This window comes from Lepisosteus platostomus, chromosome 1 (genome assembly GCF_059453375.1).
Source record: "Lepisosteus platostomus isolate fLepPlt1 chromosome 1, fLepPlt1.hap1, whole genome shotgun sequence".
Classification (NCBI taxonomy): domain Eukaryota; kingdom Metazoa; phylum Chordata; class Actinopteri; order Semionotiformes; family Lepisosteidae; genus Lepisosteus; species Lepisosteus platostomus.
Window position 1 is genome coordinate 50,457,435 of NC_142611.1, and position 12,181 is coordinate 50,469,615.

At 38.1% G+C, this 12,181-nt stretch overlaps 1 protein-coding gene across 1 annotated transcript in view; it reads right to left on the reverse strand.

Annotated features, from left to right (window-relative positions):
• The window catches only part of ccdc142 (coiled-coil domain containing 142), a 44,246-nt gene that overhangs the window by 29,866 nt on the left and 2,199 nt on the right, over positions 1-12,181 (reverse strand). The window contains exons 2-5 of the mRNA XM_088631041.1: positions 8,045-8,216; positions 6,074-6,135; positions 5,349-5,448; positions 1,413-3,050 (exon numbers count right to left, since the gene is read on the reverse strand). Coding sequence (XP_088487167.1) covers positions 1,413-3,050; positions 5,349-5,448; positions 6,074-6,135; positions 8,045-8,171 — 1,927 coding nt within the window. The 5' untranslated portion in view covers positions 8,172-8,216. The remainder of the gene's footprint in view (positions 1-1,412; positions 3,051-5,348; positions 5,449-6,073; positions 6,136-8,044; positions 8,217-12,181) is intronic.

Consider the following 12,181-nt stretch of genomic DNA (forward strand, 5'->3'; position numbering starts at 1 on the left):
TATATGACACTCAAAAACTTTTAAATAACGAAAAATATTAATATCCAAAATATTAATATTCCTTCACTGTTGAAAAGGTGTAGAGGTGTAAAAAAAAAAAAAACTTTCAATAAAAATGTATTTTATATTTAAAGTGGAAATATACTTTCATAGCTGAAAGGGTTTAAAAAATTCAATACAAAACTGTATATGCATCATATTGTAGCGCTCTCGGGTTCACGTGGGTATGCGCCCTGGCCGCTGCCGCCTCAGGTCGGCCCCGCACTGCTGGAGACTCGAACCTGGGCCTCTGGCGTCACTCAACAGGGACCCAGCCAGCTGAGCTAAAGGGAAATCCCCCGTCAGCCTGATGGCTGCAGTCCCTGCTATTCACAGGGAAGGGCGGCGACGGCACTGCGCTGGTAAGCCGGCTCGCGCAACCTGCAATGGCGGCCGTATGCGTTGCACTATTGAGACTAAATCGGTCTTCAGTGCAGTTCATTTAAGTCACATCTCTTTTGCTAAAAAACAGGATTATCTTGCCTCACACATGAGTATTTTATGGATTTACAACAGGACAGTGTTTGTCACAAAGATGACATGGATATGGTGCTCCTTTTTCCGGGTTTATTTTTAGGTACAAGACACTCCTTGAAGTCACTAGAAGTCAATTCCTCTTCAGTTTAAAAACATTAAAGCAAATTTGTATTTCAGCTTTTCTCAGTTTAGTTGAGTGGATTGTTGTCCAGACAACTATTTTAATGAATGGATATGCAGTGTACAATATTCACCTCAAATAACTGTAAAGTAATCTTCTTCATCTCCGAGAGCAATATCACTTTTCAATACTTAATAAAGACTCAATGACAGCTAATTAGTGCTAAAAGGGATACAGACCGCTGAAAACTGGAAAACTCTAGAAAAGCAGCACCTATAAACTTTATCAGTATAGACTTGAAGATTTACATTATCTTCCAGAAGAAAGAGCCTTTATTTTCTGACAAATTACTCATTTGGTAATGTTAACTGGCAAAACTAGCAGTTAAGTACTACAAGCAGAGACATGATATTCCCTCACTGTCATAGGAAATTGCTTTCAGTGGGCCATTCAGTCACCATCTGGTTTGAACTGCTGCAACAGGTGAAAGACAACTTTTTAAATTTCTGTTACAGTGCAGCACAAACGTTGCATTTTGCAAACGTTGCTTTTCCCCTGCAGCTTAAATTTTCAAACCACCACAAGAAATTTAAGTCAAACTTGAGTAGGAACAGGTGGCACAAGACTTAAAACTCTAAACCACAACACGTCTATAAAATACCATACAACATGTTTGGATGATACAAAAACCAGCTTTGCAACACACATTTGTTTAGGGTATTTTCTTTTCCTTTCACTTGTAATAATCTACTGTTCATTGTTTTCGTATTCTTACCTTTTCTGCATCCACCATGCAGTTCTTTCACAGCAAGAAAAACCATTTGTTCTTTGCACTGATTGAGACTTCCAAAAATACCATTACAGCTGGGGTGATACAAAATGTTGAAAAGAGCACTGCCAAACTCTTCCCACAGCAAGGTTCTGTACTGGGAAAACAGTATGTTTGTTGCCTCTGAAACAGTAGTGTCCTGCCACTGAACTGACTTGTGCCGTGTTAGTCTTTTAGCATTGGTCTTCTCTTCAGCTTTGCAGAGATTTGGGTCACCTTCTGCCTCATCATCCCTAGTTCCTGTGCAGTTCTTCCCAGGTGACTCTATCCGTGGCTTGTCTGGAGTGGGCCTATTTAGAACATGTTGCCCTATCATTTCAGTAGAAGATACCAAAGCCAAACAAAACTTATCCATAAAGTCTTTGTCCCATTTTAAAAATACTGCTAAGGGATGCGTCTGAGTGCTGAGGCATGACCTGAACTGGCTTTCGCCAACCTTTGCTCGTGAAATGCCAGTTTTGGTTGTCTTGGTAACAGAATGCAATTGGTTTTGTAGACAAGCCACTTTTATATTCTCCCATTTCTGGGACCTTAAACTATTTTGCTCTGCACTGGAAAGTAAAGCATCTTGATTAGTGACCCAATGATACAACTTATTAGCTGCCACTTGTCCTCTGCATTTTGATACAATCTTCAGAAGTCGTACAATTGAGAAAGGCGTCAAAGAGTCACAGCGTTTAGAATATATGGATTTTAACAGGTTTGAAATAAACCAGTCATGGTCTTGCTGGCAATACTTTTGCAGCATATAAGATTGTTGCTCCACAACCGTGTCAGAGAGCAGTGAATTAAAAATTTCAGTTCCATTCAATACATCTTCCAGGGAATCTGTAGACACATCGGGAGAGTCAGCTAATGCCAAAACATGAAAAACTGTGCAAATGTATTGTTCCATAAGCACCAGAGCTTGCAAGGCCACAAGATTTAAAGTTCGTTTCATGCTTTCAAGGATTTCTGGCTTTTGAAAAAGGACAGGCCTCAGCCAGTTGTCATTTCTTGCTTTATCGCGAAGACAGCTCCAGTGATAGACATGAATTCTTAACTCTTCACAAAGAGTGCTAATCCTGTATTCTGAGAATGAACTCGCACTTTCCAAATCTTGTCTTGATGCATTTAACCGAAGGCGTTCCCTGTCAAGTAATCCTGAAAGATTTGCACTGAAAGCAGAGGCAGCTTTTAAGCGCCTAGTGTACTCATGAAAGAGCAAGAGCTGCGATCTTTCCTCTAGCAAATGTTGCAGCTTCCCATAATGCTTATTCAAGGCGATGCAGGCTGGATGATAGTAAAACTCATAATCAGATGACAGCTCCTTCACATAACCCTGCGGACAGCCAGTCCTCTCATTTCGAAGCACATGACACTGCCTGCCAAGTCCAAGTACACAATTTTCCATCTTCAGCAACCTTCTTGAGGAACATGAGGTGTAGTCCTCACAGGAAATGAACGAATCCTCATTTTCCACATCAGACCCACTGCCATCTGACTTCTGTTTCAGAAGCCACTTCAACCCGGGGTTCAGTCGATTCCTTAAGAGAGCCTCAGCCTTCTGCAGCGACTTTGTGAAAGAAATCTGAACACCAATACCTGGAAATAAAGACAAAAATGAGGACAAAGAAAGATGACATCATGCTTTTTCTGTTACTGAATAAAACTGGCCTGTTGAGCCAACATGAACCAAATGAAATACCTTGCACAGCTCTCAAGACCTTCCTAATTACTTACCCAAATTCTTTCTACATGTATGCTTCAACAGCACCCTCTGGAGACCCTTTCAGTTATTGAGATGATGTCACATTGGTGACCTAGAGAAGCTGTTCCACCATTTTTTGGCTTTACTTGTTTGTATTTTAACCTACAGAAAACAAAGCTGTGTGGCATGTAAAGGTCACCACACCGTCCTAAAAATCTTAATAAAATCAATGGAGAGTTTCACACAAAAATTATTTGAAAAAGTTGTATTTCCTTGAGGTATTCAAGCATTGTAGCATTCAGGTATCCATTTTACAGGATGAGGTGTTTTTTAACATTTCAAAATATTTCAATACTTTTATACTGTATGGTAGTTGGGTTGGGATTACAATATCCCTTTTTCCAACAGATAAATGAGAAACAAAATACAAAATGGGGGTATACTGAATATTAAAACAGCAGAATTACTCTTTATAGACATTCTCGTTGTCTCGTGCATCTTTGTTATCACATTACTAAGAGAATGTATCTATACAGTACATCTTTCCAATTTTGACCAGCTTTTTACAGATATACATTGTTGGTGTCGTATTCTGCAGATACTGTACTTTTCGCCATAAGATATATTTAATTCATGGAGATCTTTCGTATTTGAACACTAGGCCTGTCTGGCTTTAACCAGTTTCTAGCGATTTGTTTCATGGCTGCAATTCTGACAATTCTAAACAAGTATTTTTTTGCCTCTGACTGCAATCCAACAGTTGTAATCGAACAAGGAACATTTGTGATGTTATTCAAGTATCTTTCCCCCAGTACTGTATATTTTCATAGCTTTTAACATTAACATTTGCATTCAGCCAAATGTTTGTACTCAAGATTGAACATATTTGGCTTGTAACTGAGGTGGGGGGTTCTAAAACAGGTGAATGTGTTTTTATGCAAATCTAAATATCTTCTCATTGGAAAGGATTAATTATATATCCCAATTATATCAAAACATTTTCAATTACCTCATAAATCATTTAAAAATATACACATCATGGGTGAAAACAATTACCACAACAGAATCCAGATTGGTAGTAGGTAAGGTAAGGATATCAGGGTATCAGCTTCCTTAATTCTTTAAATTTGTTACAGATGATCTGACTGTTCCATAATTAAATTGGTTTTATTGCTTTTGTATCAAAATAGTCAAATTTGGAAATAAAACTTCTGTTTTAGAATTATCTACACTACAGGCAAAAATTTAAGTTTGTGGCTGTGCCTCACTCAAGACAGTAGCACTAGTACTAGTGAACCAGTTGGGTAGTTCACTAGTTGGGTAGTTGGGTGAACGAGATACTGCAAAAAAAGTCATCTGCATTTACAAGGGATATTTGAGCATCATAGTATTCAGGTTTCCCTTTTACAGGCTACTGAGGTGCAGAGAACCCGAAGAATCACATGATGGCCATCGACTTGGTCCTTGGCCGAATAAGGGTTCATGTCCATGCTTTGATGTTATTTTGTTGGGGGAAAGGTTTAGATCTTTAGGAAATCTGTTAAGGAACACTTGTCTCTGGTCAATGGAAAAACACCCGCCAAAGAAAACACTTCTTTTAAAGGGTGGTGCAGCAACCCCACACAAATTCCAGGCAATGCAAAGATAAGACCTCACAATTGTAGCATGACCTAGAACATTTTTTTATCAGAACCATGCGGCGAACATGTTGGTTGTCTTCAGCCAACCCCTGTAACTTTAAATTCTTTAGATCTATTTTCTGAAGTGACTTTGCAATGCATTCACACCAGGAATGGGTTGAATTTTGAACATGATTACATGATTCACACATGGAGAAATACTGCTGCAAAAAGCTAACAGAAACATCAAGTGTTAAAAGTACAGCATCAGTGATGTGGATGGTTTGACAATAAGTAGATGTTTCTTAGAAGCTAAGACATGTACCTGTAGCAACATTTAATACTACTTGCATGAACACAATATACTGTGTTTGACTTGAATGGAGATCTAAAGGCACCATTAAGAAGCTTATTCAATCTTGAGTATGAGCAATACAAAGATTTTCACAATGCTGAAATATCTAGAAGCATTTCTCACAAGACAGATTAAGAAAAATGGGAAAACTGCATTTGGGATACAAGATCTCCTTATGATAATTAAGAAATAAAGGGGGAAAAACTATCCAAACATACCATCTGATTTATCCTTTGGAATAAACTCATCACAAACAGGTTCTGGCCTACGACTAGTTGTTCTCTTCTGCAGTTTATTTCCTTCAACAGAAGCCGAAATCTATAAAACAATACAGAAAGGAAGGTTAGCTGTGGTGCATTAGTATACACTAAAAACATGTAGGGGCAAAAATGCCTTCTCAATATTAAACTTTGCAGCACAATGTTGGATAACGAAAGTGGTAACAGCAGCCTGATCTTGTTAGCTCTCCTGTTTACATCTCATCTGGGATGGGAGTCGTCGGTAAACCAGATTGCTGGGTGCCACTTCTCTCTCTGGACCAGAACTTTCAAACCAGCAGACGGCAGAGTGACAAGGGCCACTAAATCATGGTCCTGACCACCTCGCTTGTGCACTTGATGTGCGTCAGTGGTGGATTATGTGGGTACCCTGCTACCTGTGGAGCTACACATTGGAATGTTTAAGGATAAGAAGGACTACGACGTCCTAGATATCAGCAGTTTGTGAGCCAATATCCGACGTGCAAAGTAATTCTTTCTGTGTCAATGTGAAGTAATTTCTTTTACAAGTGTGAGATTCATTTAAAAGCTACAAATACATTTGGTATTTTGCAATTGCCAACCAAAGTTATAGCATGAAATTGGCCATCTGAATCATTCATGAAAAAGAGAAGGCAAAGGAATGAGAATAAATGAAATGACACCAAACAAAAAACAAAACAGACCTGAGCGTCTTCTGGCACTTGTACATAAGCGACATCACTTACTGACCCGTCTTCTGGCTTTACTAAAGAGGAAACAGATTACACTTTAAAACAACATTGAAACATAAAAGGTAGACAGTTACTTAATGTAAGTATATCGAGACTTTAAAGAGCATTTTAAACAAGTGAATAAATGAACAAGCACAATAAAGACTGTAAAAATATTGAAAATACTAATTTAACTTTTACAAGCATAAAAGAACAATTCTATATTCCTATGAAGTGTTTTGGTGCTCACAGCACAACAGATAATTATAATTAAAAAAGATTAACTTGAATTGCTGAATACCATACATTTAAAAATTCTGAAACCAGAACCAGATTGAAGAAAACCGCACACAATTTTATATAAAAGGTTTTGTTGTAGTTGTAACAGCATGTCCAGAATTCCACTAGGGTCACATTGACTGCTCCATAGTTAGTATATTGGAAATCCTCTCCTTACATGGATTATACTGACAAGATGCCTCATGGAGTGCGATATGAGGTTCTGATACTTCAGAGAGGCTCATTCAGACCCTTTAATTTCCACTAGTGAACTGCCTTCTTGAGAATGAACATCAAATATTCAATTAGGTTTCTTTCTGGAGACTGAAATGACCAGTTTATAACAGGTTTTTGTGAATTCTGCAAAAACAAACCCAAACTTGGGGAGGTCAATGACCATTAGCCTGTAATTTTCCGAGCTCTGATCTTAACCATAATGATGTACACTATTACTGACTATCTTCAGTTTATTACCCTGTTTTATACCTCAGGGAAACAGGAAAGCTTCCAAAACCAACACTTAAATTAAATTAAAGTGATTGAACTCAAATCTACAATAATGTGGGCAAAATACTATATCCAAGACAGGAAATAAAGAGTGACTCATTTTTGCAAATCCAGTACACATTTTCACAGACAAAATGAATTATTATTAATAACCACTACTTGAATATCTTCTACTGAGCAAGCATGAGCACTGAAAATATTTAAATCACAACTTCTGAACAGAAGCCATTGATTTTACAATTGAGAGATTAGGATGGACAATTCAGATGACAGTTCAAATCCTGTCTGTGGCTCTTCCTCAGATTATTGACTAATCTGGAGTTGCTCTCTATTTACCCACGCAAAAGTTAGGTACACTAAAAAGCAACTGAATAACAAGGCCATAAAGAATAGTCTTGGAGAATATTTACTTTATGGTACAAGTATTCTTACCCATTATATAGTACCTATCTATAATACTTGAGATTTAAAAACTGGATTTTTAAAATTAAGATGCAAATGTCCCGTTCCAATTTACAGTAGTATCATCCTGTATCAGTTCAACAAACCTATCAAACATCAATCACAAAAGAAAATGAATGTGCAAAAACACAAGTAAAAACAGCTTAATTATGATCGATGTATTCTATTTTGGCACACTAGGGGACACCTCTTTTGTGACCTGTGCACTTAGGCATTGAATATTAGCAGAATCTAAGAGCTGAGCTGTTTCCTGTGTATTAAAGAATTCAAGTATTTTTTTATCTTATTTGTAAACTTATCAGGGTTTTTTTGAACAAAGTCTAAAGTAAAGCTGCAATTGTAGATGTGGTTTCTATGTAGCAGAATTATTAATGTAATATGCAATTTAAATGGAGCTTTCTTGAAATCATTTCGACCCATGTAGCACCACAAAAACATGATTTATCACAAATAAACATTCCCTCTGGGGATTATAAATTTGAGAAGTGTCCAGTTACCTTTCAGTAGTGAAAAGCAGGATACACCTTTACTCTCCTAAAATAAACATGAGCTTTTTAGACCTCTACATATATTTTCTTTGGTCCATGCAGAAGCGGAGGTATTAACACATTCAAAGCCACTGCATAGACATATTTGCAGTTATTTTCCTTTACACTTTACTTAAAAAGCTGAAAACTGTCCATTTGTGTTACTTACTGGGGTGGAGGTCTTGACAGCTGTCAGTTTCTTTACTCCCCGGCTCTGCAGGAGAAACCCTCTTCTGTCCCACCAGAGAGGACAGTGGAGGAAGAAGCCCTCCAGAGACCTGGGTCATCCGAGCCATCACCAGCACCAGACCAGAGCTCACCCCCACACCTTGGTCCACTGCCTGGGGAACCAAAGAAAAACAGCACCTCACGAGAGTGTGCACTGCAACCAGCACAAACATACGAAGCACGGACAGGCCTCGAGTATACACACCTCTTTTTATTCTCACGATTGATTGATGACCTCGAAATGATTCGTAACCATAGAAAATCTGACTCATTCCATAACTAAACCAGACTGATGCATACAATAATGAAATCAACAATGAAAAAACAATTTTATGAACAGATTCATTTAATTGTCACATGTACAGTACAATTCATCATAGAGCACATATGGTGAAAATATTTCCATAATGTGTGGAGTGTCCACACACACAGTTCATGCCAAGTCTCTGCTTTCTGTTAAGATCACGCTGCAAAAAAATGGCTAAATTGATTAAGCACTATCTGATGTGTTAATCAAGCTAGCTGCATAAAAGCTGGTTGATCTCCCAAGAGAAGACAGGGTTTAAAAGTGTTAATAGACTACAGCTTAACCACAATATCTTTAAAGAGTAAAAGTTACACTTCAAAGGAATATACATATTCAACATTGATTTTACTACTGACCACTGAAAAGTCTAATAGTTTGCACAGTGAATGAGAAATTTGCTTTCACACCTGTTAAAACTTAAAAGAGAAACTACAATGCTATTTTTACATTTTACTGTTGGAAAAACAAATCGCCATTAATGAGTGCATTTCAAACCACAGTAAAAGTAAAATGCACATAGTCACTTGTAAAACCTCCGATTTCCATCAGAAAAAAAGACATCATTTCCAGGTATGCACAGAGCCATATTCCATGACTTAGAACGAAGCAACAACACTTCCAGTGACATGAAGCGTCACTATTACATTGTAAAGGAGCAGGACTGTGAATACATCTCTTTTAATCCAACAGAAACATTGCTCTCCATTTCAAGACTGTTTTACCGACAAATACTACTTACTCATTAACACTGCATGCAGATCATTTGGAACATTTCTGCGGCTTAATGTCTGCTACTTATCCACTCACACATCGCGTTACATTAGTCTTTACAGTCACTAGTGAGCATGAAGGGCCACTTCACATCGCAATGTGTGAACTCTCGCTCACTCCTACGGCGAGAACACGGGTTTGTGATATGGCCACTTACAGTACGTTCAAAAGAAATTATTAAAAAGCTGAATGTGTAAGAAATACTTGAGTGGTACAGTATATCGAATTTGAGACACTTTTTTTAAATTCTCTGGCACACAGCTCTAGCGAAAGATGAACAAAATCAGAGGCAACTAGGACATTAAAATATTTTAATTACACAACTTAATTCCTACAGACTCAAAACACAATGGTAGCCCTGTAACCTGAAATCATATACAATACCTTGACAGGCCAACAAGAGAGAAAACCTGTGTCCTAAATAAAAGAACCCAACCCAGCACTACATCTCCCTTCCTACAACATGGATGCCCACAGGTGAATGGGAAGTTGTTTTAAAATTAAAGATGGGAAACACAAACTATAGATTTTATTAAAACGAGCTCTTAACAATATGACATCAAAGTTACAGTGAAACTTACCACTAAAAACTCTTTTCCCTCAGTGAATTCCAGAGGGTTGTGTCCCGCCATACTGCAATGTGCTCATTGCTTGCATGTAACTACAGTACCTGCAGTTTAAGCTGCTTATTATTAACGCTAATTAGACCTCTAATCCACTGCTACTCAGAGAGCAGAAGACATGATGTTGTCTGCTAAGTAATGCTCCATCAAGACCTTTGTTTCTTCCGTGCAAACAGATCCAAACAGGATGATGGCATGGACTGAACAAGTCAAAATTAAGCCATTGAACTCTTTAATATACTAAGGCATGGCATAAAATGATCATGATCTCATGATTTCCCTCAATTTATTAAACCTTTAGGACAAATAACTGGATTTAAATCAATCAAATACAAAACATTTGATGTTACTTGCTAAACAGAGGAGTTTGAATTATATCACAAAAAACTGCCTTTAAATATTTTTAAGAGTTTCATTGTGAAGCTAAACTTAATTTTGGATGTGACCAAATATTATGTGATAAGGGTAAAGAAGTAACCTAATTTGTTTCTACTACTTACTGTACTTTCACAGAACCCAAACTTGCATTATCCTGAATACATCTAGTGTATGCTAGAAAAGGGCTACTGACAAGCCAAATATTTTGGTTTTTAATTAATTCCATTCAATTAAATGCAATAAACTATGTATATAAATGCTAAAAAAAACTGGTGTGGTTAGGTCTTTACACAACAACTTATGATTTTAAAATCCTGTTACTGAACTAGAAAGCCTTAAATGGTCTAGTTCCACTGTATCTGGCTGCAGGATGATCATCATGAAATCTACAGTGCCTTGCGAAAGTATTCGGCCCCCTTGAACTTTTCAACCTTTTGCCACATTTCAGGCTTCAAACATAATGATATAAATTTTTTATTTTATGTGAAGAATCACCAACAAGTGGGACACAATTGTGAAGTGGAACGAAATCTATTGGATTTTTGAAACTTTTTTAACTAATAAAAAAAATGAAAAGTGGGGCGTGCAAAATTATTCGGCCCCTTTACTTTCAGTGCAGCAAACTCACTCCAGAAGTTCAGCGAGGATCTCTGAATGATCCAATGTTGTCCTAAATGACTGATGGTGATAAATAGAATCCACCTGTGTGTAATCAAGTCTCTGTATAAATGCACCTGCTCTGTGATAGTCTCAAGGTTCTGTTGAAAGCGCAGAGAGCATCATGAAGACCAAGGAACACACCAGGCAGGTCCGTAATACTGTTGTGGAGAAGTTTAAAGCCGGATTTGGATACAAAAAGATTTCCCAAGCTTCAAACATCCCAAGGAGCACTGTGCAAGCGATCATCTTGAAATGGAAGGAGTATCAGACCACTGCAAATCTACCAAGACCTGGCCGTCCCTCTAAACTTTCAGCTCAGACAAGGAGAAGACTGATCAGAGATGCAGCCAAGAGGCCCATGATCACTCTGGATGAACTGCAGAGAACTACAGCTGAGGTGGGAGAGTCTGTCCATAGGACAACAATCAGTCTTACACTGCACAAATCTGGCCTTTATGGAAGAGTGGCAAGAAGAAAGCCATTTCTCAAAGATATCCATAAAAAGTCTCGTCTAAAGTTTGCCACAAGCCACCTGGGAGACACCCCAAACATGTGGAAGAAGGTGCTCTGGTCAGATGAAACCAAAATCGAACTTTTTGGCCACAATGCAAAACGATATGTTTGGCGTAAAAGCAACACAGCTCATCACCCTCAACACACCATCCCCACTGTCAAACATGGTGGTGGCAGCATCATGGTTTGGGCCTGCTTTTCTTCAGCAGGGACAGGGAAGATGGTTAAAATTGAGGGGAAGATGGATGCAGCCAAATACAGGACCATTCTGGATGAAAACCTGTTGGAGTCTGCAAAAGACCTGAAACTGGGACGGAGATTTATCTTCCAACAAGACAATGATCCCAAACATACAGCAAAATCTACAAAGGAATGGTTCACAAATAAACGTATCCAGGTGTTTGAATGGCCAAGTCAAAGTCCAGACCTGAATCCAATCGAGAATCTGTGGAAAGAGCTGAAAACTGCTGTTCACAAACGCTCTCCATCCAACCTCACTGAGCTCGAGCTGTTTTGCAAGGAAGAATGGGCAAGAATTTCAGTCTCTCGATGTGCAAAACTGATAGAGACATACCCCAAGCGACTTGCAGCTGTAATCGCAGCAAAAGGTGGCTCTACAAAGTATTAACGCAAGGGGGCCGAATAATTGTGCACGCCCCACTTTTCATTTTTTTTATTAGTTAAAAAAGTTTCAAAAATCCAATAGATTTCGTTCCACTTCACAATTGTGTCCCACTTGTTGGTGATTCTTCACATAAAATAAAAAAATTATATCTTTATGTTTGAAGCCTGAAATGTGGCAAAAGGTTGAAAAGTTCAAGGGGGC